At 68.0% G+C, this 27,350-nt stretch overlaps 2 protein-coding genes across 6 annotated transcripts in view; one reads left to right on the forward strand and one right to left on the reverse strand.

The window, feature by feature from the left end:
- BAIAP2 (BAR/IMD domain containing adaptor protein 2) overlaps positions 1 to 1,894 on the forward strand; it is a 49,084-nt gene extending 47,190 nt beyond the window's left edge. For all 5 annotated transcript variants that reach the window (XM_052807294.1, XM_052807298.1, XM_052807296.1 and 2 more), the window contains one exon: positions 295 to 1,894. In XM_052807294.1, the coding sequence (XP_052663254.1) occupies positions 295 to 364 (70 nt within the window). In that variant the 3' untranslated portion in view covers positions 365 to 1,894. The remainder of the gene's footprint in view (positions 1 to 294) is intronic.
- A 2,643-nt stretch (positions 1,895 to 4,537) lies between these two features.
- Positions 4,538 to 26,620, reverse strand: AATK (apoptosis associated tyrosine kinase). The gene is given in 18 exon segments (XM_052807302.1): positions 4,538 to 4,699; positions 4,893 to 5,120; positions 5,220 to 5,286; positions 5,288 to 5,368; positions 5,522 to 6,292; positions 6,294 to 7,868; positions 7,870 to 8,689; positions 8,796 to 8,945; positions 9,132 to 9,253; positions 9,931 to 10,015; positions 10,785 to 10,867; positions 10,869 to 10,919; positions 11,155 to 11,242; positions 11,768 to 11,886; positions 12,026 to 12,105; positions 12,977 to 13,118; positions 14,219 to 14,352; positions 26,464 to 26,620. Coding segments are annotated over 18 exon segments (4,710 nt in total). The 5' UTR covers positions 26,549 to 26,620; the 3' UTR covers positions 4,538 to 4,670.
- Positions 26,621 to 27,350: the final 730 nt, after the last annotated feature.

The raw sequence follows: 27,350 nt of genomic DNA on the forward strand, positions 1-27,350 counted from the left end.
GCTCTGCAGGGCAGAGCAGCTCCAGCTTAACCCCTTCCCAAATCCTGCTGAACCCGGGCGGGTGGAGGGGACGGGGCTGGCGGCTCCGGGCTCCCTGACCGCCCCGCTCGGGCTTGGGTTTAGCCTTGAAGCGTGCCCAGCGCAGCCTCTGCAGCCAGCGGAGCCACCTCGGCTCTGCAGCCGAAGCTTTTCGAGGTCTCACCAGATTGTCGCTCGCTGTGCCGGTGCCCCGTCCTCGCAGGCCCCGCTGCCGCCATCCCTCCTGCTAAACTCTGCCTTCCTCTTTCTCTGCAGAAACCCCTTTGCCAACGTCCAGCTGAAGCCAACGGTGACGAACGACCGCTCGGCTCCGCTCATCAGCTGATCCGGCAGCGCTGGTACCTGCCGTGCCGCGCGGCACTCGCCACCTCCTCCTCGCCGCTGCATGTCTGGCTTTCCAGGACTTCATTTTTAGGCAGAGTTTATTTAATCCTGCTGCTTCGAAAGCCAAAGGCTAAAGCTAGTGCCCTAGTTCTCTCTTCTCTAGACCCAGCTTATTCCTCTCGGTGGCAGAGGGTTAAACCGCTGCCTTGTAGCCCGTCCTTTGACTGCGCAGAATTAGCGCGATGGCAGCCCCCCCACACATACTCCCAGCATGGCCCGTAGCCAGGTTTGCTTCTAGGCTTAGCAGCAGCTTGCCATGGTTGGGAAAAAGGCCTCAGCTGGAAAAGAGCTCTCCAGAGGTGAGCTGTGCTTCGGGCTCGCACAGGGCAGAGCGATGATGGCAGAGGGGAGATGCTTCTCCCACTGCCTGGCTGGGGGGGACCCCTGGGACAGGCAGGATAGCCAGGATCCCCTGTGCAAGCCAAAGGGGTGGTGGGAGCCGTAGGCAGCTCCCAGGCCCCTGCAAGACCCCGGCTGCCTGCCCCGGGCTGGGAGGCGGTGGGATGCTGGGAAGCGGTGGGATGCTGGGAGGCAGTGGGATGCTGGCAGTGGGGTGCCGGCACTGCGGACCCCGCCGGGACGGGGACAGGGACGGCTCCGCTCCCAGAGCTCCTGCAGCGCCAGGTCTCTGTGTATAGTAGGGTATTACGGTACTGCTGTAAAATATAAGCTAGAAAAAAAATACTTCTGGAGGTGAGGGCTCTGTTTAAGCGTGCCTTGAGGTGCCTGGGGTTGCCCAGCGGTTGAAGGGGCACCCTGCTCCCCTCAGACAGGCTCTCCCATCCAGACCTCTTGCTTGGCTCTTTGCTCTTCCTCTATTACTAGGGCTGCATGAGAGAGAGAGATAGATATAGATAAATATATATATATATACACACACACACTTGCTAAGCTTATTGCTGGGGTGTGCGCCCACGAGCAGGCAAGCTCCTGGGCTGTTCCCACAGCTCCCAGCTGCCGCTTGCCCCGAGCCGAGCCAGCACGGGGGTTGCATCCCTGCTACGGGAACAGGGAGAAGTGGTTTTCCAAGCAGGAACCATGTCTCCCGTGGGCGAGCGGTTGCGCGCCAGGCAGCGTGGGGAGGGCAGCGCCCTCAGAGGTTTTTGCCTTTTCCGTCGTATTTGTCATTTTGCACTTTTAATCACTAGCGCACCGCAGCCTGTTCAGCGGGTGCTTTGCCGAGCACAGAGAGCCCCGGGCGCGTGGGTCGCTGCCTGTGGGTTTCCATGCAGGCAGGGCTCTTTCCCAGGCAGATGTGATGGCTCATCGCTGCCGTGTCCCCTCCGATGGTTTTTGCGGCTCCGCCACAGGAAAAAGCGGCTTCTCCTGCCACCGCCCGGGGTTTTGGCTGTGCGAAAGGGCTGGCTGGGTCTCTGGTCCATGTGCTGCTTCTTCCTCTCCCAGGGCTGGAGCAGATGGATGTGGGGCCAGATGGGGCAGGGGTGAGGGGAAGGGCTTCGCTGGGGTGCAGGGTGGTGGGTGGGAGAGGGCTTGGGGGGGGGGGGGTGTCACAGCCCGGGGTCCCCTTGGTCACCGGACTGGCGTTGTCCTCTTCCAGCCCTGTGCCGGGGGCTGCCGCCCACCCGGGACCCCCCGGGGCAGCCACCCCGGGCTCCAGCCAGCCCCTGAGGCTTCGCTGCACCTCCTGGCTTGATGGCACCTGCAAGATGTAACCTGAAATAATTTTTTATGAGAAAAAGTAATTTATGAGCAATAAAATCCCCCCACCCACCCCCTGTGTTTTCCTTGGCTGGAGGCATCTGCCTGACCCCAGAGCATCGCTGGGCTCCATCCCGAGCAGCCCTGGTCCCAGCCCCGGGCTGATGCACAGCGTCCGGCCCGCACGGGGCAAGAGCTGGCAGCTGCCTGCGTGCCGGGCAATGATCTGGGCAGGAAACGGCTTAAGATATTTTAAAAACTTTATTATTGGCCCGATGATATTTGACACACATGCTGGGAGCTGTATGGAAATCAGCACTGATAAAAAATACAGCAATTATGACCCGTATTGATAAAATAGACAATGTAATAGTAGCCTTTCTATTAAAAAAAATATCCAAGACACAGCTCTGTCCTCATGCTGCCCTCCAGAGGCAGGGACCTGCGGCGCCATAGACCAAACCCGGGCTGCTGGGGGGGGGCTTGGGGGGGGGAGGAACGAGGGTGGGGGGCCAGGACCAGCATCCCACCGCCCTGGGTGCGAGGGGGGAGTGGGGGACACCTGGGGTTGGGGGGGGTCGAGGAACAACCCCCCCCTTGCAGTGCTGAGCAAGCCCCCCGCAATGCAGGCAGGGTGGGGGGCACAGGGCAGGGGTGGCAGCAGGGTGGGTGCATCCCTGGCACCCCACCAACCCCCCCCAGCGCATCCCACTCCTGCACAGGCAGCATCCCACCAGCACCGGTGGGTGCTGTGCCCCATGCTATTGGCCACCATGGGGGGGGGGCCTGGCCCCCCGCAGCTGCAAAGCGTAAGCGAAGAGCTTGCAAGAGCTGGGGGGGGGGGGAATGTTACAGGCCAGGTTGGAGCTTAAATAAAACACTTAAATAAAGCAATAATTGCCATCAGTGACTTGCCAACTGGGTGCCGTGGGAGAAGCAACCAGCAGCTGGGGGGGGGCGGTGGTACGGGGCAGGCACAGCCGCCCTGGATTTTGGGGCTGAAGCCGGGGTCCCTGGTGGGAGGGGGGGGCACAGCCCCCTACAACAGCCTCCTGACCGCCGAGAGGGCCCCGGCTGGGAACACAGCTCCAGGCTGGGCTGGCCGTGAGGGTGGGAGAAGGCTGGGCGAGTACGGTAACGCTTGGGCTCAGCACCAGGCTGGGCACCGAGCAGTGCCGGAGCTGTGCCAAGCCGGGGACGGGCTCGTCCCACAGCACCATGCCCCGGTGTGGAGCAGAAACCCCCCGGCACCAGCCTCATCCCCACGTGGGTGCATGTGCGTTTGCGTGTCTCCGCATGTGTGTGTCCACGCATGAGTACGTGTGCCCTCGCCCCATGTGCACGGGGCGGCAGGAGCCCGCCGGGGCTGCGGGACATGGGGTGGGGGGCTGGGGGTGTGGGGCGGGGGGGGGTACATGTCTCACCTCAGGGTTTGGTCTATAGACCCCAAAGGAACCAGCCCTGATTTCAAGGTTTCGCTCAGCTCCGCTTACTTCCATTTCCTTCTGGAAGCTGGAATTGCACAATTATCCTAAGCCTCAAATCAATTAAAAAAAAACAAACAAACAAACAAAAAAAAAATGAACAAAGAACCGCGAGCACGCCCTACCCCCCCCCCACCCCCCGACTCGTTACGTCTCTTTGGCAGCAATAACTTAAAATCGCATCAATGTGGGTTCTGTCGACAGCAAGTTTTGTTTTTTTAGGGTGGGTTTGGGTTTGTTTTTTTTTTTATCCTTTTCTTTAAATACAAAAATAGTCGGGTTGGCGGGTCCTGGGGGGGGGCCACCCCACGTGGGGGGCAGCCGGGATCCCCTCCGCCAGCCCTCCCCATGCTGCTCCCCGCCGCAGCGGGGCAGGGGTCCCGCCAGCCCTCGGGGTCCCTCACGGGGCCGGGACTGTTCCCCAAAAAGCAAGGGAGAGGGGAGCTCCCCAGCCCCCCCGCCCAGGTTATGCTTCCCACCCTGGACGTGGGGGGGTCACGAGAGCCGGCGGCAGCCCCGGCACAGGGAGGGGGTGCACTTGGGGCGACATCAAGCAGCGGCAGCAGCCAGCGACCCCCTTGCTCGGGAACACCGTGGGGCAGCCGTGGGGGGGGCCAATCCGCCGTGTGGGGCCACCGGCAGTGAAGTGCAAGGCCAAGCGCACGGCACTGGGTGGGGGGGGCGTGGGGACAAACACCGGCTCAGGGAGCACACGTGGGCAAGAAGCCAAGGCGGGGGGACTTCACTAGGGGGGACACTCCGCAAATGTTAGCAAGGTCAGGGCACTACCCCTTTAAATGCTATAATTTTTATATATATATATATATATGTCTATATATATATATGTGTCTATTTATACACGCACACACACAGCCACCCGCACCCGCACACGCACGCACGGCCGTCACCCACCGCCTGGCCCCGGGCCGCGCCGGCCCCGCTCCCACTCGCAGCAGCAAACGAGTTCCTTCCGATAAAATCTGTCTAAAAAAAAATCCAGAGCGCAGTCTGGGAGCCCACGGCCGGACACCGCTCCCGGCCCCGCCGTCCTCTGCCGCCCCGCGCCGGTACCGGGGGCAATGCCCGACCAGCGTGCCGGCTGGCTCACTCCCGGTCGCCGTCTTCGCCGCTGCCTGCAACGAGCGGAGAGGCGGCATGAGTGGGTCCCGGTGCTCCCGTGGGACACCCGGCCCTTTGGAGGACGTGACCGTCCCCACGGGGCACGAGGGCAGAGTGTCCCGCACGCTCCCGGCTCCCACCGCGGCTGGCACCGGGCGACGGCAGCTCTCCAGACCCCCGGGGGTGGCGGTGGGTCCTGGGACTCACCTCCTATGGAGTCCATGTCCGAGTCGGAGACGTGGGTGATGGAGAACCGGGACACCGGGGCAGGCGAGACCGTGAACCGGGAGAACTGGATAGGCAGCACCTGTTTCTGCGCCGGCACCAGGGCGGGCACGGCTGGGTCGGGCTCCGCCGGCGTCCCCGTCAGCGAGGCCATCAGGGATGGCTTCACGGGCATGAGCGGAAAGTCGTCGTCCCACTCGAAGCCACCGCCTGCGACACGGAGCGAGGGGACTGAGCCCACCACGGGGGTCACCCCAGCCCAGCCCACCGCCTCCCCCCCCCCCCGTGAACCCACCCCCAGCCCCTTACTCTCTTCCGAGGCGTTGCCGTCCGAGGAGTCGTCCGAGGCGCCGAGCCTGTCTGCCGGGCTGGGGGGGGCTGCCACCGGCGGGGGGCTGCCCCGAAGGCTGGGGGGGCTCTGGGAAGCTCTGCTCAGCCAGCTCCCGCGTGGGGCTTTCCTGCGGAAGGGGAGACAGGCGGGAAGGGACCCTCGCTGGACACATGCCTGGGGACGGCTCCCGCCACCGGTCCCCGTGCACGAGGACGGCATCCGAAAAAACGCCGTGGGGCCGTGCCCGGCACCCGGCTCTGCCCACCCCGCGGCTGCCCACCTGGTCGAAGAGGTAGATGGTAACATCATCGTAGAAGGAGACGGCCTTCTTCTTGCGCTCCAGATCCTCGCAGAAGGCCTCGGAGAGCAGGCTGGGCATCTTGAGGAGGCTGCGCAGGTTCCTGCCGCTCTGGCTCTCGGCCACCACGATGGGCACGGCCGCCGGCTCCTCCTCGCTCTCCTCGCTTTGCTCCTGGATGTTGTAGCAGCGCAGCTCCTCGTCCGACTCGTCGCTGTCCTCCGTGTCCTCCTCCTCCTCCTCCGGCTCTTCGCGGTGCTCAGGGGTGACCGGCCGCAGCTCCCGGGTGGACGGGAGCGGGGAGAGGCCCGGGGGCGAGTCGTCCCCCGGTAGCAGCGTGCTGGGACCCCCCGGCGCATCGCCCACCCCGGTCCCCTCCAGGGGCAGCCCTGCTTCCCCAAGCCCCGGCACGGGGGGCACAGTCTGTTCGCCCCCGGCCGCAGCTGCCCCAAGTCCAGGGACATCCTCCAGCACGTGGGTCCCTCCGATGGACGCCGGCTCCCCGGGGCTTGCCGGCACCGGCGTCAAGAAGAAAGTCTTTGGCAGCGCAGAGCCCGGGGGACAGGCGTCTCCGTCGGGGCGCGGGGAGCTGCCCAGCACCAGCCCCGTGCCAGCGGGTCGCTGCTCGGTGCCAGGCACCTGCCCCGTGGGTCCGGCCGGGGCGCTCCCGTCCTCTGCCCCCCACGAGTCCCCCACCAAAAGCCCCGCCATCGGCGCGTCCGCTGCCACTGCAACTCCGGGCGCTGCCGGGGGGGCTGCCGGGCGCCCCTGGGGGGTGCAGCGGGTCCTCTGCTGGCCCGGGGGCTCGCCCTAGGTCCTGCGCAGGGGACTGGGAACCCTCCTCTGCCTCTGGGGTCCGGGACCCGTCGCTGTCCTCCTCGTCCTTGGGGCCGCGCTCGGCCTCGGCGTCGTAGTCGGAGAAGTAGGCAGAGTCGCGGTAGGGGTTCTTCTCGGCGAGGCCGTGCAGCTCCGACCCCAGGGAGGTGGAGAGCTGCGTTTCGGGGGCCGAACCCTCGCCCTCACCCCCCGGCAGCCCCGGGGGCGGCTTCCCCAGCTGGCTGAAGGCCTCCGGCTCTCGGGGCTCGTGGGGTTCCTTGAGGACAAACTCGGGGGACTCATTATTCTCGGTGTCGTAGCCACTGTCGAGGGCCTTGGGCTGGCCGGCGGGCATGAAGGCGGTGGGACTGAAGACCTCGCAGGAGCTGGCTGTGGAGGGGATGTCCAGCGACTCCAGGGAGTCCGGCGTCCCCACCTGCTTCTGCAGGGACTTGAACGCCGGGGCTGCCTCCACCCGCTCCATGTAGTCCCCGGAGAAGTCGGTGAAGACGCCGGAGGTCAGCTCCGCCGTGTCCTCGTCGCTCCCCTCGTCTGCGCTGGGGAAGCTGGCGCTGGAGAAGGTCTTGTCCGGCGTCTGGTCCGCATCGCCGGCGGCACACGCGCCGCTCTCGGCGGCAGCCTCCCCGGGCGCTGGCGCGGGTGCCTCGGAGGCCTCCGGCACGGGCTGGGCGCCGTCTAGGCTGGGCTCCGCGGGGGGGCCGGGGTTCGGGGCGGCCGTGCCGGCCATGGGGGCGGCCTCCCCCAGCCCCGGTGGAGCCACGGCACGGGGCAGCGGGCTGCGGGCAGGGCTGCTCCCCTCCACGCTCTCGTCCGGGCAGGCATCGTGCTGGGCCCCCGCTCCGGCTGGCGGAGCCGTACCGGGGCCCCACGGCATGCCGGGGCTGCCAGCCAGTGCCGCTGCCGGCGAGCGGCCGGAGGTTGATGAGTCACGGCCGTGCCAGGCCTGGCGCCGCAGGGAGGGCGAGCGGTACGGGGAGGAGGAGCCGCCGGCCGTGCCGGCGGCCTGATCCTGCCGTGGGCGACGGAAGTCGTGGCCCGGTGGAGACCCCCCGAGCTGGGGCTGGCCACGCGGCACGGTGCCCAGCGGCTTGGCCATCAGCCCGCGGAAGGTGATCATGCGGCGGTAGCACCAGCTGTCGCCGGCCGGGGGCTCGCGGGACGCCGGGCTGCCGCTGCCGATGTTGTTGTTGGAGGAGCTGTTGGAGGCCCAGGGATGCCGCTGAGCCGGGGGGCTCGTGCCGTGCGGGCGGGGGGCGCCGGGGGGGCTGTCGTCGCCCAGCTCCAGCGCCACGCAGTCCGGCCGGGCCCTGCTCTGCCCCGGCAGTCGCCCGCCCGGGGGGGCTGCCCGCGGCTCCCCGTAACCCCGGGGGCTGTAGGCGCAGTTCACCGACGGCGAGACGCCCAGCGGGTCGGCGAAGACGCTGGGCTGGAAGCCGGGGACGGGCCAGTCCTGGCTGCCCGGCTGGGTGGGCTCCTCCTCCAGCAGGTACCCCCTCGGCCCCGTGGCTGGGGGGCGGCTCGTAGCCCCGCGGCTCCTGCCCCGGGCAGGGGTAGGGGTAGTACTCGGCGCACTCCCAGGAGCCCTCGCCCGCCGGCGTGTGGCCCAGCAGCGGCTCCATGCTGAGGGAGACGGTGGGGCTGCTGTCGGAGTCGTAGGTGCTGCCGCTCCGGGCGCCTTGGGCTCTCCAGCAGGATGGGGGGTGCGGGGACCCCCGCTCGCCCACGGGGCTGTAGGCGCACATGGCGTAGTCCAGCTCGGCGCTGCCCTCCCCGGGCCCCTCGATGCGGATGTAGTACTCGCTGCCGAGCGAGGGGCTGTGGGCGCCCAGGATGGGCACCACGCCGGGCGCCGGCAGGCCAGGGCAGCCCGGCGGCTTGCACTCGTAGCAGGAGGGCGAGACCCCCAAACTCAGGCGCCCCGCGGTCGTGGCCGGGTAGTAGAGGTCGTGGTAGCGGGCAGCGCTGCTGGGGCTCAGGGACCCCAGGGGTGCCTGGAAGTGCTCGGTCTTGGTGTGCTCCCACTTGTACTCGAAATTGAGGCCGTGGCTGGTCTCCATGACGGTGAGGATGTCGTCTCCGTCCGAGGGGAACCCGTCGGCCGAGAACTGCTCCAGCAGCGGGAAGGAAGAGAGCTCGGGGCCGTGGTGGCTGGCGCTGGCGCTGCCGTTGGGCTTCATGGAGTTCCAGCGCTTCTCGAACTCCTCCTCCGCTTCCGTCGCCCCTTTGGCGCAGAGGTAGGAGAGCAGGAGGTGCACCTCCTCCGCCGTCGGTCGCTGTTCCGGCTGCAGCCAGCAGAACTGCATCACCTCGTACCTGCCGTGGCGAGGGGCGAGGGTCAGCCCCGGCCCCCCCCCTGCCCGCTTGGGGACGGGGAGAGGGAGGGGGCAGGATGCGGCCGCAGCCCGGCCCGGGTCCTCACCAGCGCTCTGACAGCGAGAGCTTCAGCTGGGGCTTGGGCAGCTTGAGCTGCTGCTCCTTGATGGCATAGGCGAGCACTTGCCGGTCGGAGTAGTGGTCGTAGGGTTGGCTGCCCAGCTCAAACAGCTCCCAGATGGTGACGCCCAGCGACCTGCAGGCAGGGCGGGATGCTGGGGGCACGGGGAGACCCCCACCCCGCTACCGACCGGCAGCCCCAAAAATGAGCCACCCTGACGCATCCCACTGAGGCTGCCCTCGTGCCTTCTCCGTCCTCCGGCCACCAGCCCGTGCCGTGCCTGGCAGCAGCCCCCTGTGTCCCCCCCCAGACCCTGCTCACCAGACGTTGCTGGACTTGGTCTGGTCCACGATGAGCAGGTTGCCGTGCACTTCGTCGATGAGCTCGGGTGCGATCCAGCGCAGCGGCACCCACAGCTGGTCGGCCGTCACAAAGTAGTCGTCCTGCCAAGTATGCAGGGTCAGTACGAGAAGAGAACGTCAAACCTACGCGTAAAGGACTGGCCACACCGCGGCGAGAGCTGTCCCCGGCCCCGCCACCCCCAGCCATCCATCGCTGCACCCCAGGTCCCTGATGCCCCCCCAGCATGTGCTCTGCTCCCTTCGCCCCAGCCCCATCCTCTGCTCCTCCTGGCACCCACCTCTCCTTTCTGCCTCCCAGCGCATCCTTCCTCCCCTCCGCCTGCTCCCCCCCCATCTCCCCATCCTGAGCCCCCTCCAGCCCCACAGCCTCCTCCCGCTGCCCCCCCCTCCACTGCCTGGCCCCAGCCCTGCAATCACAGCCTTGCCAGGAGTCACTGGCAGGCAGGACAGACGGACAGCCCCCAGGCTGATGTGTGGGAGAAAACCCCCTCTTGGTGCTCGGGGGGGAGCTGCCAGCCCAGTGGGACAAGCATGGGGGGGGCAGCTTGGTCCCAGGGCACAGAGAGTCCCTCACAGGGTGGTCTGCGGGCCAGCACCCCCCCTCTGTCCCAGCAAAGCCCAGGGGGCTGCCCCGGCACCCCTGGGGAGGGGAGATGTGTGTGTGGAGGGGGGGGCTGCAGGGCTCGGTGCAGTGTGTGTCTGTGTCTGTGCTGCAGGGTCCCAGCATGCAGCCCCCTCGTCCCCCAAACCAGCCTTACTTTGTACTTGCAGTGCGAGAGCCCATAGTCTCCGATCTTGACCGTCAGGTCAGCGGTGAGCAGGCAATTCCGCAGGGCCAGGTCGCTGCCAAGCAAACCCCGGTGCTGTCACCACCGCCGCGAGGGGCAGGAGGGGCACCCACCACCCAGAGGACCAAGGGTCTATGCATGGGGACCCTCCGGGCAGCGCCGCGGCCGGCGGGCCGGTGGTGGGAGCGGGACGGCCGTGCAGCGGCGGGGCCAGTGGTCTCACTGCTGAACACTGGGCGTGCCGATAACCAGCCACCAAATGCACAGCAGGAATGCCTGCGCGGCTCCAGCTGCGCCTCCGTCTGTCCGTCCATCCATCACGCGCTGAGCCAAGCAGAAAGCGGGTGTCCCCAGGCAACGTGAGCCCTGGCATGGGGCCGGGCTCCTGGGCGGCTGCTCCAGCCCTGGAGGGGTCACGCAGATGGGGCACACACGAGACACCCCCCCCCCCCCCCCCCCCCCCCAGTGCGGCAGAGCCCACCGAGGCCGGGATGCCCATAGGAAAGTCCTTCTCCGGCACAGCCGGGGAACCCGCGTCCCCCCAGCCACAGCACTGGGCACCCTGATGGGGACCCACCCGCAGAGCCTGGCTCGGGTGGGGAAGGTCCGGTGGCCCCCGACGGCAGCGCACCCCCCTCCTCAACAAAATCACTGATGCTGGAGTCTCTGTCTGCAACTCACTCAGCACCAGGATATTGTTGGGCAGGAGGAGCAGCGGTGGGGCGGGAACGCCGGCATCCTGGGGTCCCCACACATCCGAACCCCCCCCCCCCGATTCCTCCCCAGCATCCCCCCCCCCACCCCGGGGCACCAGGCCAGCCTACCTGTGGATGTAGTTGTTCCTGTGCAGGTGCAGGACGCCGCAGGCCACCTCGCACGCCATCCTCTGCAGGGTCAGCGGGTCCGGGGGTCATGGCCTCGGCCCCCCGGCAGCTCCGCAGGTACCCCTTCAGGTCACCCTGCAGGGCAGTGCCACTGTCACCCTCCCCGGCGCTCGGCTCGCCGGGGGCTCAGCCGTGCCCAGCAAGGCAGAGCACTGCCACACGCCCTGCCTGCAGCCCTGCCTGCAGCCCTGCCTGCAGCCCTGCCATCCCCTCCGTGGTACCGCACGACCAGACCTCGCTCCCCAGCCCCACGGCAGCTCCACAGGCAGCGGGACGGGACACGGCGGGGGGGGACACGCACGGGACTCACCAGCGGGCAGAACTCCATCACCAGCAGGTACGGGGTGACTTCGGCGCACTGGGCCAGGCACTGCAGGAGGTTGGTGTGCTGGAGAGCCCTGTGCGGGGCAGAGCAACGGGGGCATGTCGGCATCACGCCGGCTGGGGCTGGGGGGACAGTGGCAGCCCCTGGGGAACCGTCTCCCTGCCTCCTCTGCTGCTGCGCTGGGGGCCAGCGCAGGGACTGCCGGGAGCGCCGGGAGCGGGTACCAGCACGTCCCAGCACCCCAGGACATGCCACAAAGGGACATTTGTTCGGCTCTGCTGGGGCAGGGAGCAGCTCCGTGCCTCCCCCTCGGCCCCACTCTGCCCATGACCTCACCGCAGCCCGCTGCCCCCGCACCACGGCCAGCGGCTCCCGGCACAGCCCTCATTCTGCCGCAATGAGCCCCAGGCAGATGGACAGTGGGGCCGGGACAGAGCCGTGCTGCCCGGAGAGCTCGGCTGGGCACCTCCACGGGGCAGCCGCAGCTCTGCTCGGCAGCCGAAAACGGCACGGAGGGGACCAGGCGCCATCCACCAGCATCCCCGCTCCCGGCTGTGCCCGGTGCAGCAGCAGCACGGCGGAGTGACCCCAGATGTACCTGTAGGGCTGCGCTTCCTCCAGGAACTGCATCTGGTCCTGCACGCTGGCGCTCGCCTTCAGCTCCTTCACCACCACCTGGGTGCTGCTGATGCCCGAGTTCACCTCCCCCAGGAACACCTGGGGCAAGGGACAGGCTCGTCCCCTCCGTCCTCACCGCGCACCCCGTCCTCACCCCAAACACCGTCTCGCGCAGCCCAGACCCCTCGGCCAGTGTCCCATTGGGGTATCCCCGGGGGACCCTGCCCCTGCCGCTCACCTTGCCGAACCAGCCGTGCCCGATCTCCTTCAGGTAGAGCAGGCTCTGCCGCCCCAGGTCCGCCGACTTGAGGAGCTGCACTGTAACAGAGCACATCCAGCTGCCTGCGCGCCCTCCCGTCCGCCCGCCCGCCTGCCCAGCCTGCCTGCGTTACCCGCCGGTCCCGGCCGAGCCCTGGCATCCCCACCGTGCCGCCCGGTGCCAGGCCCTGCATCGCCCCGGAGGGCTCCGGAGCATCCCCGACAGCAGCCATCCCCAGGCACCCTGCAGCCAGGGCATCCTCCCGTCCTGGCATCCTTCCGCAGCCACGCCTGCCGGGGGACGTGGGGTACCGGTGTCCCCAAACCGGGCGGTGGCGGCGAGCTGGCTCCCTGCCCCTTCTCCTCCCCAGGGACCAGGGAGAGCAAAGCCAAGCCCAGTGGGAGCTCTGGCATTTAGCTCCTTCCCGGGTCCTGCCCCTCGGACACCCATGCCAAGGGCGGGCAGCAATGGGGCCATTGTTGGGCTGTGCCGCGCCGCCTCGCACCGCGCCGGCCCCGCCACACTGCTGCCATTCTCCAGGCTGGGGAGCAATGCTGGGCGAGAGGGGGCCGCGGCCAGGCACCCCCCACATTCCTCTCCCACTCGCGGGCTTGTTTACGCGGGACCGGGGCTAACGGGTGTCACAGTTCGGGGTGCCCGGGTCCTGTCCCACCCCAGCGGGGTGCACGCTGCTCCCCCGCGATGGTGCCATGCACATGGCTGGGGACAGACCACCGGGGACCCTTGCACAGAGGGACAGCGGCAGCATTCCCCGGGGACCTCGGCTGCCTGTCCCCTGCCCAGGAGCTGCTCCTGCCAGAGCCGGGGCTCTGCTGAAGCCGTCCCTCCTTAGCAGGGGAGACCCACCACCCCGCCGCGCGGTGATGCGGGACCCCCAACTGCGGTGCTCGGGGGTCCTGCATGGCTTACCTGAGCGCCCGGGCTGCTTGGCCATGGGCAGGGAGACCTTGGTGAGGGGCAGGACGTAGACCTCGGGGCCATGCTGGGGGGCGGGCGAGCCCTGGGCCGAGAGCTCCGTCACGTAGTCATCCCCCTCGGCGTTCTCAAACTCCTGGGCCGGGGGGCACGCGGGGGGGCACACACCGAGCAGAGACAACCGACCCTGTGGGTTCCCCACTGCCGGCAACCTGCCCCGCACGCCCCTCCGCCCGCCGCCCCGACGGGCTCACCCGTGCCCCACACGTCGCACACCCCCAGGCACGGGGACCCCAAAAATCACACCCTCCCAAGCACACAACCCGGTCTGCACCCTGACAGCAGACCCCCCCCCCCACCACCACCACCTGGGCAGGCACCCACTCCCCACCGCCCCATCCCATTACCTGGCTGTGCCGTCTGGCCAGCCCTCGGCTCCCGAAAGCCGCCCGGGTGAGCAGGTAGGCGATGGTGAGCATCTCGCCCTGCCCAGCCCTGCCTCATGGTGCTGCCTCGCCGTGTGCCATGTGCCACGACCCGCCGGACACGGGCAGTGGCCGGCCCCGGCCGTGCACCCCTATATAACCGGTGCGGGGGCTCGGGGGGACTCATTGTTCCCCTCCGGCACGGCGAGGTGCTGCGGCCGGTGTGGGATGGTCACACAATGGCCCGGCGTGTCCCCCCCCTCCGCCTGACCCCCTCCCGCCGCGGGCGCCACAAGCCTCCACAAAAATCCCAGCAATTAGAGAAAAAAAACCGTTTCTCGGCACATTCTGTGCCTGTGAGGTCAGGGTGCCTCCCACCCCCGGGGGCGTGCGGGTGGGACCGCTGCGGCCCTTAACCATGCCGTGGCCTGGCCCCGCACAGAGCCGGGAGCCTGGATGGGTCAGGATACGTCCCGCAGAGATGCTGAGCCCTGCAGATCCAGGCTCTGCAGAGCAGGGAGCTTGGCTGGGTCAGGATATGACCCACAGTGATGCTGAGACCTCGTAGCACCCTGGCAGGCACGGGCGGGGGCTGAGCTCCCCTTGAGCAAAGCTATCCTGAGACAGAACACATCCTGCACCGGTGCTGGGGTTGGCCCTGGCAGGAGCGGGGGATCCTGCACCGGGATCCTCCGGGTGCCTCCATCCTTCGCTGGGCTCCCAGGAGAAGCCCCCCTGCTGCCCCGGGTCCCTGGGCAAGCCTGGCCCCGGGGATACCCCTGCCCTCCGTGTCCCTGCGTCCCCAGCTCACCTTGAAGCCGATGTCCCCCTTCTTGCAGCACAGGCAGGCCAACATGAGGAAGATGAAGGTGAAGAGCCCCGAGAAGGAAACAGCCACGACGGCCAGCGAGGAGGACCAGGAGAGCTCGCTAAGGGGGGTGCCGTCTGTAGGGACAGGAGGGGCACGGGCTCAGGGCAGGGTGCATGGGGGGAACCGGGGAGGGATGAGGCTGTGTCGGGGGGGTCCTGCCTGGGTGGGGGTCACAGGATGCAGGGGCACATTGGGGCTCAGGGAGGCTTTGGCAGGGAGCACTCGGGGGAGCGGGGGTCCCAGCACCGCTGTGCCCCCTTTGCTGGCTCAGCTTGTGCCCAGGACGGGTGGGGAGCCCAGGAGGGACCCCAGAGCCGAGGCAGGACCCTGCCGGCAGCCTGCACGGAGCGGGACGGGGGTACCGTCCCCATGGATGCAGGGTGGCAATGACACCCCTTGGAGAGCGGTTGCACGGGCTCAGGGGTCCCACGCGCCCCTGCCCAGCCGAGCTGCGGCCCCGGGGTTTGCCCTTGGGTGGATACGGCAACAGCGGCAGCAGCCCCGGTCGAGGCGGCATCCCGAGGCCGGCTGGATGCTGTGCCTGCAGGAGCCGGGAGGACGGGAAAACGGTACCCAGGCAGAGCCAGCTCCTGCCCTGTCCCATCCGCGGAGCTCGGAGATGAGATCCCCCAAGGGAAGGGTCTGCCGGAGACCTGCCAGTGCTGCCGGGAGCCCCCAGCCCGGCACAGGGTAGACCCAGCTCCTGCTGACACCGACAGCTCTGCCTCTGCCCCAAACCATCCCACGTGCAAGCACCGCCGGGCAAACCGCAGCTCCTGTCCCCGAGCCCTGCGCCGGCTCCAGACCGCAGGCCACGGGGATGGGGACACGGCTGCTCCGGCCGGGCACCCGCTCACCCCACTCCAGCCTGCGCCGTGTCCCCTCGGGGCGGCAGGGACCACGGTGGCGGCGGTGGCGATCGCGGCCCAGCTGCCCGTCCCTGCCAGGCCGCTGCCGCCAGCTGCAGCTGCCACATTACTATTCTGCCCAGAGCCTGCCCGAACAACCGGCGTGATTGTGGTGGGAGAAAGCCGGAAGGCCACGGTGCCGCCGGCGGAACCGGCCTCGCCGGGGACCCGCACGCAGCCCCGCGGTGCCCAGCACGGTGCCTTCCCCGCGGGACATTGGGGTGCCCTGCCCTAACCCACGGCCCCGCTCAGCCGTACCCCCCCGACCCAAACCCCCGTCCAGCGCCGCAGTCCCTCCCCAGGCCACCGAGCGCGGTGCCGAGCCCCTCGGGGACGCTCATGGCGCACGCGCGGCTCCCGCACGTGGACCACGGCGTATTGACCCATCACCGTCCCGCGCCCCGACCACGCCGTCCCGCTGCTGCCGCCCACGCTGGGGCTCAACGCCGTGCTGCCAGCTCCCGTGTGTCCTTGAGAAAAGCACCTGAAGGGCACAGAGGGTCTGGGGAAAGGTCTTGCCGCCCCGGCGGGAGCTGGCGGCGCACGGCTGCTCCCGGGCACTGCCCGGCACGGGCATGGAGCACCCCGGCTCCCGGCACGGTGGTGAGCGGATGCACCGGCCCCATGTGCTTTGGCATAGCCTGGGCCACGGCAAACTCTTTGCTGGCGCTTGCGAAGGAGCTCAAGAGCCATCTTCTAAGGCTCGTGGATGCAAAGCCGAATCTGGGAGGAGCAGGGGGTGGCGTTCCCGCTCCTTTCAGCTGGTTTCCATGGTGAACACACTTTGTACCGCGAATGTCACCATTTTCCCTGGATAGTGGGACAGCAAGAGAGAAAATGACTCACTGAAAAGAGCCTTTTGAACGTCGACGGGGAGCAGAGCGCAGCGACAGAAGCCTTTCCAACAGCGACCGTCAGCTGAGCCGCCCCTCGGCCGCGGCTGGAGCTTTGCAAACGAACCACTGTCCAAACCAACGGGCCGGTGAGGTCCGGCTGGTCCTGCCTCAGTTTCCCCATCTGCGCAACCGGCGACCTGGGAGCTGTGACCAGCCCAGCCTGGGCAGGGTGCCGCGCTGGGGCAGGGGCACCACCACCACCGTGACCCACTGCCACTATCCAGGCAAGCACGCGCTGCCCTTCCCCATAACCACAGCACAGGCATTCGGTATGGCGATGGGAAACGTGGCATCGTTTCAGAGGCCAAATGCTCCCAAAACCAGGTCGAATGCACCTGCAGCAGCAGCTGCCGGAGCACCGCCGCGCAGGGAGAAGCATGGCAGCGGCGCTGGTGGGGCAGGGGGAGCAGCACCCCACGGCTGAGCCCTGCACACCGCGCCGGTACAGGCACCAGGCCGGGGTAGGTGTGTGGGGGGGTGACCACCGTAGGAGGACTGGGACCATTGCACAGCCCTGCCTGGCACCATCACGAACCCCCACCCCAGCTGTGGGGGTCCCATGGGACTCTTCCAGCTGCAGCTCTGCAGCACTCCCCCACCCTAAAAAAAAAAAAAAACCGCTCGTGCGGAGCCGGCCTCACCACTGGGGGTCAGGCTGAGAACGGCCAACTCGGTGCATCCTCCAGCCTGGCCAGCAGGAACTGCTGCATCACTCAGGCAGCCCCCAGCACCCATGGCCAGCCCGGGCCAGCGACCCACCCGGCAGCGGGGCCGCGATGCACCGACGGCTGCGTGCAAGCCAGGTAACACCGACCCCTCACGCCGGCCAGCCCTGCGGCGTGGGGACAGGCGGGGGTTTGGTGGCAGCAGCGAGGCCACAGCTCCAGCCCCAGCCCCACGTCCAGCTCCGGCAAACAGGAGCAGAATGGCAACGGAGGGAGACCAGGGATGCTGGGTGCAGCGGGATGCAGCGGGATGCAGCGGGGTGCAGCGGGGCACACGCTGCCCTCCCACCCCATGGAGCTGCTGCCGCTCACCCCGCAGCTGGCAGAGCCCTGCCTGCACCCCCAGCCGAATGCGTTGCCCACCCAGCCCAGGTCGCAGCCCTGAACGCCGGTTCCTAACAGGGATGGGAAAAAGCTCAGGGGGGGCCCGAGTGTGGGGTCCCAGCCCTGCAGCACGCCACCGCTGCCTGCTCTGCCGGCCGCCATGCCTTTGCTGACTCACGTTTGCCGGGTGCCTGCGGCCGCCTCGCCGGCCATGGCACGCTGCCTCTGGGCCGCTCTGCGAGCTGGGACGATGCTGTGGCCGCCGCTCGTCTTTCCCCGGCGGAGAACGGAGCCCGGCACGGCGAGCGGAGGCTGACGTGTACGGAAGGGACGAGCCAGGGGCTCCCGCAGAGGCCGGCGGCAGCTCAGGGCTCCCAGCCCAGGGCGAAGCCTGCGTGCGGGGCCAGCCACGGGCAGGCAGCACCTGGCTCCTGCCCACCCACCCGGGTACAGGCAGGGCTGCCCAGCATCCTCCCCAACCGGGCAGAGCACGCACGATAGCTCCGGGACAGAAAGCTGCAGGGCACAGCGCATCGTGACCCCCCCCTGCTCCGGCCTGGCCTCTTGCTGCAGGACCTGGTGCAAGCCACAGTGCCGTGCCTCAGTTTCCCCATCTGTAATTCAGGGAGTGTGGCTGACCCCGGGACTGCCGAGGGGCTGCACGGAGGGGCGAGGGCTCGCAGGGCCGTCCAGGAGGCAACGGATGCTCCGCCGCCTCGGGAGCATGGTCTGCACATCTTCCCCTGCCCCTTTGCCACCCCACCACGGCCCCCACCCCATGAACCTGCCAGGACCTGCACCCCAGGGTGCAGCATCCTGGGCCAGGCTGCAGCATCCTGCAGCAGGTGCCCAGCTGGGAGAGGCAGGATTCGGGCAGGGTGCAGGGCAGGTGTTGGGCAGCGTGCAGGGCAGGAGTCAGGCAGGGAGCAGGGCAGGATTTTGGGCAGGAGCAGGGCAGGATTGGGGCAGGAGCAGGGCAGGAGCAGGGCAGGGTGCAGGGCAGGATTTGGGGCAGGAGTAGAGCAGGATTTGCGGCAGGAGCAGGGCAGGAGCAGGGCAGGGTGCAGGGCAGGATTTGGGGCAGGAGTAGAGCAGGATTTGCGGCAGGAGCAGGGCAGGATTCGTGGCAGGGTGCAGGGCAGGATTAGGGCAGGAGTAGAGCAGGATTTGCGGCAGGAGCAGGGCAGGATTCGTGGCAGGGTGCAGGGCAGGATTAGGGCAGGAGCAGGGCAGGATTCAGGGCAGGAGTAGGGCAGGATTTGTGGCAGGAGCAGGGCAGGATTTGGGCAGGGTGCAGGGCAGGATTTGGGCAGGGAGCAGGGCAGGATTAGGGCAGGAGTAGAGCAGGATTTGTGGCAGGAGCAGGGCAGGATTCGTGGCAGGGTGCAGGGCAGGAGCAGGGCAGGATTCAGGGCAGGAGTAGGGCAGGATTTGTGGCAGGAGCAGGGCAGGGTGCAGGGCAGGATTTGGGCAGGATTCGGGGCAGGAGCAGGGCAGGATTCGGGCAGGGTGCAGAGCAGGATTTGGGCAGGAGTAGGGCAGGATTCGGGCAGGGTGCAGGGCAGGATTGGGACAGGGAGCAGGGCAGGATTCAGGCAGGGAGCAGGGCAGGATTCGGGGCAGGAGTAGGGCAGGATTGGGGCAGGGTGCAGGGCAGGATTTGGGCAGGGAGCAGGGCAGGATTTGGGCAGGGAGCAGGGCAGGATTGGGGCAGGGAGCAGGGCAGGATCCAAACACACAGGACCCATCAGCACCTTCAGCCCCAGGCTCAGCGTTCCCCTGTGCCAGCAGCTCTCCCGGCACAGACACAGCCCTGGTAACGTGTTAATCCCCAGGTCCATGGGCAGCTTCCAGGAAAGCAATTTTACACCCCACAGGACGAGCGCTCTGCTCACCCACATGCATCCAGGCGGCAAGAAACCATCCGCTGCCATTTAGCACGCAAACGCGAGGCTGCTCCTCGCAGTCCGGCTGCAGCTCCGCAGGGAAACTGAGGCACTGGGAAGCTGGGCAGCGGGGAAGAAGCGGGATGGCCCTGGCTGCTGCACCCCTGAGCCCGGATCCCTCCTGCCACGGGAGCAGCCAGGAGCAGGGAGCAGGGTCGGGGCTGGCACTACCCACCGATGTCAGCCGGGAGCCCAGCACAGAGCCGGTACCCACAGCATCCTCCACCAAGACGCCATGGGAGCTATGCATCCCCTCGCAGTGGCCGGCCGAAACCGGGGTGCGAGGAAGCAGCACCCCGTACCCCCGAGCCCTGAAGACCTTTTCCCGCCAGAAACAGCCAGAGCCATTTGGGCAACCTCTCCGGTGATTAATAGATCTGTTAATTTTAAATGCAAGGCACGCCTTGTTAATCTGTTCTCCTTATGTATCTTTTAATGTGGGCTTATTTAACCAATGCAGAAGTATTTTAAAAGGATTGATTCTTGTCTCTTAATTCTGGTTTTATCATCTTGGGATGAATTAGCAGTAAAAAAATAATTAGATGGAAAATAAAAAAAGATCATCCATCATTTTCTAACGTGATGAAATAAAAATTAGGACTGTAATAAGTACAGGCCAAGCCGCATCATTGTTGTGCATACACCAAGCGTGTCAGCCTGATTAGAAACAAAAAATCAAGTTCCTCCATCAAAGCCTGCCCTGCTGCAGAGCCGGGTTTCCAGCCGACACAGCCCAACCGCGACCAACTTTCTCCATTTTCTGAGAAAACAGTAATATATAAAAAAGCATGCCAAGCAAGATTCAATTGATTATTTAGACCAAATTCTCGTGCTTGGTGTTTTAAATCAGGTCTGAACCAGGGGCTGTAAAGCCTCCCACGACACCAGGGATGCTACGGCTGCATCACGGTAAAACCACTGTCCCGAGGGACAGGGAGCGACCTCGGCCCTTCGTACCCGGTGGGAGCACCCACCCCTCCCCTGCCCGTGCCCCGGCAGGGACCCCGCCAGCCCCATGCCAGGAGCAATGCCGGGAGCGATGCATCCAGGGCTGCCCGTGAGCATGGCACCGCGGTCCGGCCGCCAGCAGCGTGCGGCACCGGCCAAGACGAGGCTCTCGCCAGCCGGCAGAGCAGCATTTACGTAACAGCGGGAGAGAAGCAGCGCGGAGCGGGGCAGCCTATTTTTATCAGAAACGCTCGGCGACGTTATGAAACGAGAAGCTTTGGCTCCAAAGCGGAGAGGCGGCGGAGCAGGGCCCCGTGCAGGAGGCGGTCGAGGGGCGAACGGGCAGGGGGATGCTCCGTGGAGCAGGCAGAAACCCGGGCATGGGGTCTGACAGCCGCAGCAGCCCCGGAGGGGCTCCCCTCCCTGCTGTCGAGCCTCAAGCTGCTCCGGTGGCAAAGCCGGGGGCTCCCATCTCGCCTGCCCCACACCCGAGAGCCGCGCAGTGCCGTCACCGCAAGGATCGCCGAGCACCTGGCAGCAGCCGAGGGCACGTCACAGCCCCGCGCGCCCAAACACCGCCTGGGTGGATTGGGTGAGGCGTGCGGAGGGGACCCGGGGGACTGCCGGCAACGGGATGCTCCGTGGCTGCTGCAGCCATGGTGCCGGCAGAGCGGGAGGCGGCCGAAGTCGCGGTGGCCAGTCCCGGTCCCAAGCAGCAGCGTGTGTCGAGGGCCCTGCACGGCCCTGCCAGGGGACGGCTGCCGGGGCTGCTCACCGGGGTGGGCATCAGGGAGACCCCCGCTCCCAGGCAGCCGTCAGGGCATCCCCCACCACAGCCCTGGCAGGCCGGCACAGCCCAGAGCCTGACCGCCCCAGCCCACGGCGCGGCAGGGAGCGGGGCTCAGCGTCGAGGATGCTCGGAACACGAACCAGGGGGATGCTCGGCACCAGCCAGCCCGGCACCCCTCTGCACCACGCCTGCTCTCAGCCATCCCCACGGCGCCCAAATCACCCGTCACACACGTGTGCGGGAACACACAGACCGGGGAGCCCAGAAAAAAACCCTACTTTGCCGTAGGGATGGCGGTAGGGATGACCCAAGGGCGGGAGCAGGTCTCAGCCCTGCTCCCAAACACCCGCCTGGGGTGCAGCCACCGCAGCCTGCAGAGCGGGCGAGCGCCGGGGGGTGCACACAACCTCACAGGTATTTCGGAAAGACGAAGGGCCACGGACACCGATGCGGCGGCCCGGCAGCGGGACACCCCGGCACAGCCAGGATGGGAGCCTGGGAGCACTCACGGGAGAGCCGGTCCCTGCCCAGCCAGGCGGGCAGCGCTGCTCCATTTACTGCATTTGCCTACACTGGAATTTTCCTTCGCTCCCGTAATTAAAACAAACCGCTTTCACACGGCTGCTGGCACCAGGCTGCAGAGGAGGATGCCGGCCGCGGCTGGTAGAAGGGAAGGGACGGGAAGCGGGACCCCCCCGACGCTCGCTGCCTTCATCCCGGGCTGGGGGACAGTGGCTCTGCAGGAAATCCTGGACCTGCTCCCCCTTCCTCCGGTGCTGAGCCCTCCCTCACCCTCCAGCCCCACGTCCTCTCCGTCCCTCAGCCAGCTCCGAGCACCACCGCGAGCCCTGCACCAGCTCCGGTGCAACCCGGGATGCCCCCCGTCCCCTCCGCACCCCTGGCCATTAGGCCAGGCTGGAGCAGCTCACAGAGCTCAGCCGATGGCAAACAATATTATGGCAGTAATTGCGCTAAGACGGCCGCGCAGCATGCTCCGCCGACGCTTCCCTGGGCTGTCAGGGGGATTAATGCCCAGAGGAGATTTATTTTCCTGCCACCGGGCACGCTGAGTCAGCACGGCTCGGCTGCTCTCCGCGCCAGCACTGTCACCCTCCAGCCCTCCCCACAGCTACCCCAGCCTGGTGCCCTGCACCGTGTCCCCGCAGGGTCCCTTCAGCTCAGCCCACGCCAACATTTAAAGCCCCGCGCCGGGGCGTTCGCCGGGGCAGGAGCAGCCGGAGACGAGCAGCGGCTGCAGGGCATGGCCGCGACCTCCTTCCCTCCATCCCAGGCAGCCGAGTCGGTGCGGCACGGGATAGAAACAGGCTCAGCCGTGGGACGAGAGTGGCCCAACAGCCCCCTTGACCCGAGCGCAGGAGCTGCCTGACCTGGAGCGGATTTTCCAGCCCAGGGAACTAGCGGGATGGCGAGGCAGCGTAACATGAACGAGGCAAAACCTGGGAAGCACGAGTCGCCCGCTCTACCTGCCCTGGCCGCAGGCAGCCAGGACTGGGCAGACCCCCAGCTAAATGCAGACCCCCCCCAGCTAAATGCAGACCCCTCGTGTCAGCAGATAGGATGTGGCCACGCACACAGGTGCACAGCGCAGCCCCCCCGTCGCAGCCCCGAGCCAGGCAGCACCTTGGCAGTGCCATTTTGCCATTTCTGCCCCACGTCCCCAGTTGTTGCCGGGGCGGCAAGGCTTGGGCCGAGGCGCGCTGCGTGGCACGGTGAGGCGGGCATCGGAGCCCTGCTCTGGCCGGGAGCACGCGGTGCTGGAGCCGGCAGAGCCCGTGGGCTGCTCTGGCACATGGCATCCCACGGAGGGCCGGGAGTGCTGGGCAGGGAGCCCGTGAGTCACGGCCCGCTCCCCCCCCCCCGCCCCAAAGCGCGGAGCCCTTTCAACCCCGGCATATTAATTTCTCCTAATTGGCTTTGACAGGGATCCGTATCGCCATCCAGAACGCAATCGCCCGTGTGCGCGGGGCGGGGGAGCGGGGCGGGAGCGGCACGCAGAGGGAGGGAAGGAGGGGAGAAGGGGGGAGCAAAGCGGTACCCCCGGGGGAGCGGCGCTGCCGGCTGCCTGGATCCGTTCCCCCCCCGCCAAGCAGGGCCCAGCTGCCCTGCTGCACTGCAGCGCTGCGCCAACGCCATTTCCCGCGGCAGCCCAGCTGCCAGGCTGTGCCGGGGCAGGGGGCTCACGGCGTGCCACCCCACCTCTGCCCACCCTCGGCATCCCTGCAGGCACTGGGACTCACCCCCCCCGCCTGTGTGCCCAGCTCCTGCTGCCCGCCAGCCCGGACAGATGGACGGGCCCCGCGCCGCTGGCACCTCCCGCGCACCGTCCCCTCGTGGGAAACGTGTGGCGAGACGGGACGCCGGCCACCGGGCTGCCCCGGCTGTGCAGGACGTTACACCTCCCTGTAGCAGCCACCTTCATCTCCCGCCGGAGGAGCTCCCACCTCCCTGCCCCAAATCCCCCTCTGCGTCCAGCCCCAGCGGCACTTTTCCCTCCGTCCTCCCCCAGCATCGCCGGCAGCCAGCGGCGCGGTTGGTGCCAGGATGGGAGCACAGGGGTGCCCAGCCCTGGGTTTGGGCTGCCAGGGTCCTCCTGGGCGCTATGGCCCCTTTGCCACTGCGGTCCCCCAAGTCTTCTCCCATCCTTGTGCCAGCAGTGGATGGTGATGCCGGACGCGGAGCACCAGCACTCACCGAGCTGTTGCCGCCGTGTGGCCTGGGGCAGTGGACGGCAGCATGTGCCAGCCGGGACCGTAAACACCGGGCTGGGGGGAACCCCTGCCCTCCCTAAACCTCAACCCCCCCATCCCCACCCAGCACCTCGAGCTCCGGCTGACCCCGGCGCGGGCACACTGCCCCGGCACACAACCCCTCCAAACCGCAGGGTCCAGGAGCAGGGTCCCGTAGCCGAAGCGGGGAGCAGCAATGCCACGGCCACCGGCAGCCAGCGACACCTCACCGGCCGCCAAGGGATGGGGTGAAAGGCCGGGGTGGCCAAAGGGAGGAAAAAAAGGGGAAGAAGAAATAGGTGGGGGAGAGAGGATGTTTCTCACGATTTCAAAACGCGCTCTTGGGTCTGAGACAGGGAAGTGCAGGCTGGGAGCAGGAAGGGCAGCTGGGGCAGGCAGGGCAGGCAGGGCAGGCAGCGGGGCGAGGAGGGGAGCGGGCCTTTCCCCCAACAACAGAGACGTCCTCGTGCCCCCGAGCAGCTGTCGTCACCTTCACTGCGAGAGGACGGGGTGCTGTTGACCCCAAAGCAAACCACTGTTCGGGTGACACAGGGGACGTGGCGCTTCTGCCCAGGGCACCGAATTCCCATGGGAAACCCCAGAAGATCCAGGCTACAGGTTGGGGCAGGCGGCGTGGCGCTGGCAGGGCGTTCGGTGTTTTGCCGGTAGCTCCAGCGCTCCGTGCACCGCACGGGAGCACCTCTGGGTCTGGCCTGCGGATGGGCAAAGCAAGATGGGAACCGTGAGGCCAACGGGCTGAGACCCCTCCCCGGAGCCCCCGGCGCTGGGAGTGAATGCATCCCCCCATGCGGTGCATGCCGGCCCGGGCAGCCGGCACAGCCTGGCATGGGTGCATCCAACAGTTGAGCCAAGCAGCCTCACTGCAAACAGGTGAGGCCAGAGCCCGGGCTGCTGCTGTTCAGCACATCCCCTCGGCACCTCCACCTCCAGGTGACACCGCTGTCACCGTTCCCCGCGGCCGGCTCAGCCCACGGCCCAGCCCCGGCAGCTGCAGCTTCCCACCGTCCCTCTCTGGGGAACGCGGGGACACGGGGCCAGGAGTGTCTTTGCTCCCCTTTGTGCCGGAGCCCCCGCGCCCGGCCTGGACCCCGGTCGCAGTGTCGCGGTGCCACGGTGCCACCGTGCCCTGCAAAGCGCTTCCTCCTCTTCCACGCTGGCACAAGCAAACCCCAGGGAAACCGGGCTGGCGCGGGTGGCCGGCGATGCCGTGCAGGCAGGAGGTGCTGCCAAACGGACAAAATCAACAAAGCCATGAAATAGAGAACACGGTTTGTTCCCCCCTTTAATTCCTCTCCCTGCCAGTAGCCGTGGGTGGCAGCCATACGGCGGCGGCCGAGCCCTGGGCCCAGGCGCGCGGCAGCACGGCGACCGGCAGCGATGGAAACCTTCTTGCAGAAGGATTTTTAAATCAAACATGCCCTGCAAATCCCCAGGTTGATGGGATTAGCACAGCAAATGGGGCACCTCACGAAAACCCAGAGAAAAATCACGCGGGAGGCTGAGGACAGAAAACACGGCTCCGTTCCCAGCGCTACCGCATTTTAGATGCAAATAAAGAGGTTTCCTCCTGAACAGAAATCAATGCCAAGCAGGCTGGGAACAAAGTCTCCGGCAACGGGGACGCGGTTTGGTGAATCCTGGCACGGTTTGTATTTAAATCCCTCCACGGATTCAGACCGTCCGCAGCCGCCAGACCCAGGGCCAGGGGAGCGGGGAGCAGCGTGCTGTGAAGGAAGGAGGGACCAGGAACCCGGCCGGGAGGGATGCAGGAGCCCGGCACCGACAGCCAGAGCCTCCGCCACCACCGCGTCCGGCACGGTCAACACTTCGCCTCCTTCGCGGTGACGGAGAAGGCGACGGGAGAGGCGCGGGAGCCGCAGCACCGACGCTTGGCTGCCGGACCCTGACACGCGTTTTCCCCGGTTTGGTAAACAAAGAACCGGTGCCGAGCACACCGCCAGCCCCACCGGACAGTCCCACGCCTCGCCGGGGCTTCCCGCCTCAGCGGCTGCTCAGCGGGCAGCGGGTCCCACGCACGAGGGGTTCTCGATGCCCTACGCGGGTGCGATCGCCGCACCGGGAGGGACACGAGGCGAGAGGCGGCTGCCGGCGTTTGGCAGCAGCGGAGCGAAAGGCATCGGAGAGGGGGGGAGGCTGCTGCTGCAGCAGCCCCAAAACACGCACACACAAAAGCCAGCCCCTGCTCCGCTCCCGCGTCTGCAGCATCTTCCCGCAGCTGCGACGCGGCCGAGGCCGTAACACGGCGCCTTACATAACAGCCTGCGCCCCAAAACGCCCGCTCCCCGTCCCCCGACACCTCGCCGAGCCCCCGCCGGTTCTCCCAGCCCAAGGGGCGACCACCGGCCCCCCAGCCGGCGGGCGGGCGTCCCAGGCAGCCGGGGGCTCAGTCCCCGGCACCATCTTCCTCCCTCTCCCCATCACCATTATCCCTGTCGGTATTATTCCACTTCAATCCCAGAGATGCCTTCAGAGGCAGCGCGACCCCCGGGATTCCTCCGCAAGCTCCGGCCCCGGGGAACAAAATGCCGCCCGGTTGCGGCAGCGGTCCCACCGCCGCACCGACGTGTCCCAGCGCGGCCGAACCCGGCGGGTGCGGGTCCGGTGCGGGTCCGGTGCGGTCGGCAGAGCCGGCAGCCCACCGAGTGACATTTCACGGCGATGAAGGCGAAGGGGATGGATGCTTCGCTCCCGGTGCCTGTCGGCAGCGCGGGGGGCCGGTGCGGGGCTGAACCGGGGACGGGGGTCGGGGGGGGGGGGGGGGGGGCTGCCCGGGAGGGACACCCCCCCCCCCCCCCGGGGGTACCGGGAGCGGAGGTTGGGATGCGGCTACCGGGGCGGCCCCGGGGTTGCGGTACTCACCGGGGTCGAAGTGGGAGCTGAAGGCGAGGCTGGGGCTGAGGAAAGCGGCCGACATGGCAGCGGCGGCGGCGGCGAGGCGGCCCATGGCGCGGCGGCGGCGGGAGCCTCACGGCCGCCGGCTGCCGCTGGCCCCGCGCTGGGCACGGCGGCGGCGGCGGCGGCGGCGGCGGCGGCGGCGGCGGCGGCGGCGGCTCCTCCTCCATGGCGGCCGCCGCGGCCCCGCGCCCCGTGCCCCGGGGAGGGGCCGCGCCGCCGCCGCCGAGGAGCGGGGGCTCCGGCGGGCGGGGGCGGCAGGTGGCGGAGCCGCAGCCCCGGGTCCGCACCGGGACCCGCTGCTCCCCCCCGGGACGCGGCGGCGTCGCCGCCGCCGCCGCCCCCGCGCGGCTCGGCCGGGACCCGGCGGGACACCCCAACACCCCCCCCCCCTCCCCGGCGGGGGGAGAGGGGGCCGGGACCACCAGCCCACGCCGAGGGGCAGCCACCCCCCCCCTCGGCTCCGCTGTTCCAGTGCTGACCTGCTCCGGGCACCGCCGGCATCCCGGGAGCGGGGATGGGACCCGGGATGGGGACCAGGGCCAGGACGGGTGGCTCTGCCGCCCCCAGCGCTGTCCCACGCGCCCCGACCTCGCACCCCACCTGGACACCCCCAGCACCCCGGCTCTGCACCCGCAGCCCCCAGACCCAGCCCGGCCAGCCCGCGGCGTGGGGTGCCCGTGGGGCTGCCCCGCTGTGCGGCCGCACAGCTCGGCCTCGTGTGCTCGACGCCGCAGCCCCGGCACGTGGGACCATGCCCTCGAATATGGGATCCTCTAAAAACCGAACGGTCCCGACCCCCTGGCAGGGAACAGCCCACGGCTTTGCCCACAGCCCCGGGCAGCTCCCAACCA

This window comes from Harpia harpyja, chromosome 14 (genome assembly GCF_026419915.1).
Source record: "Harpia harpyja isolate bHarHar1 chromosome 14, bHarHar1 primary haplotype, whole genome shotgun sequence".
Lineage (NCBI taxonomy): Eukaryota > Metazoa > Chordata > Aves > Accipitriformes > Accipitridae > Harpia > Harpia harpyja.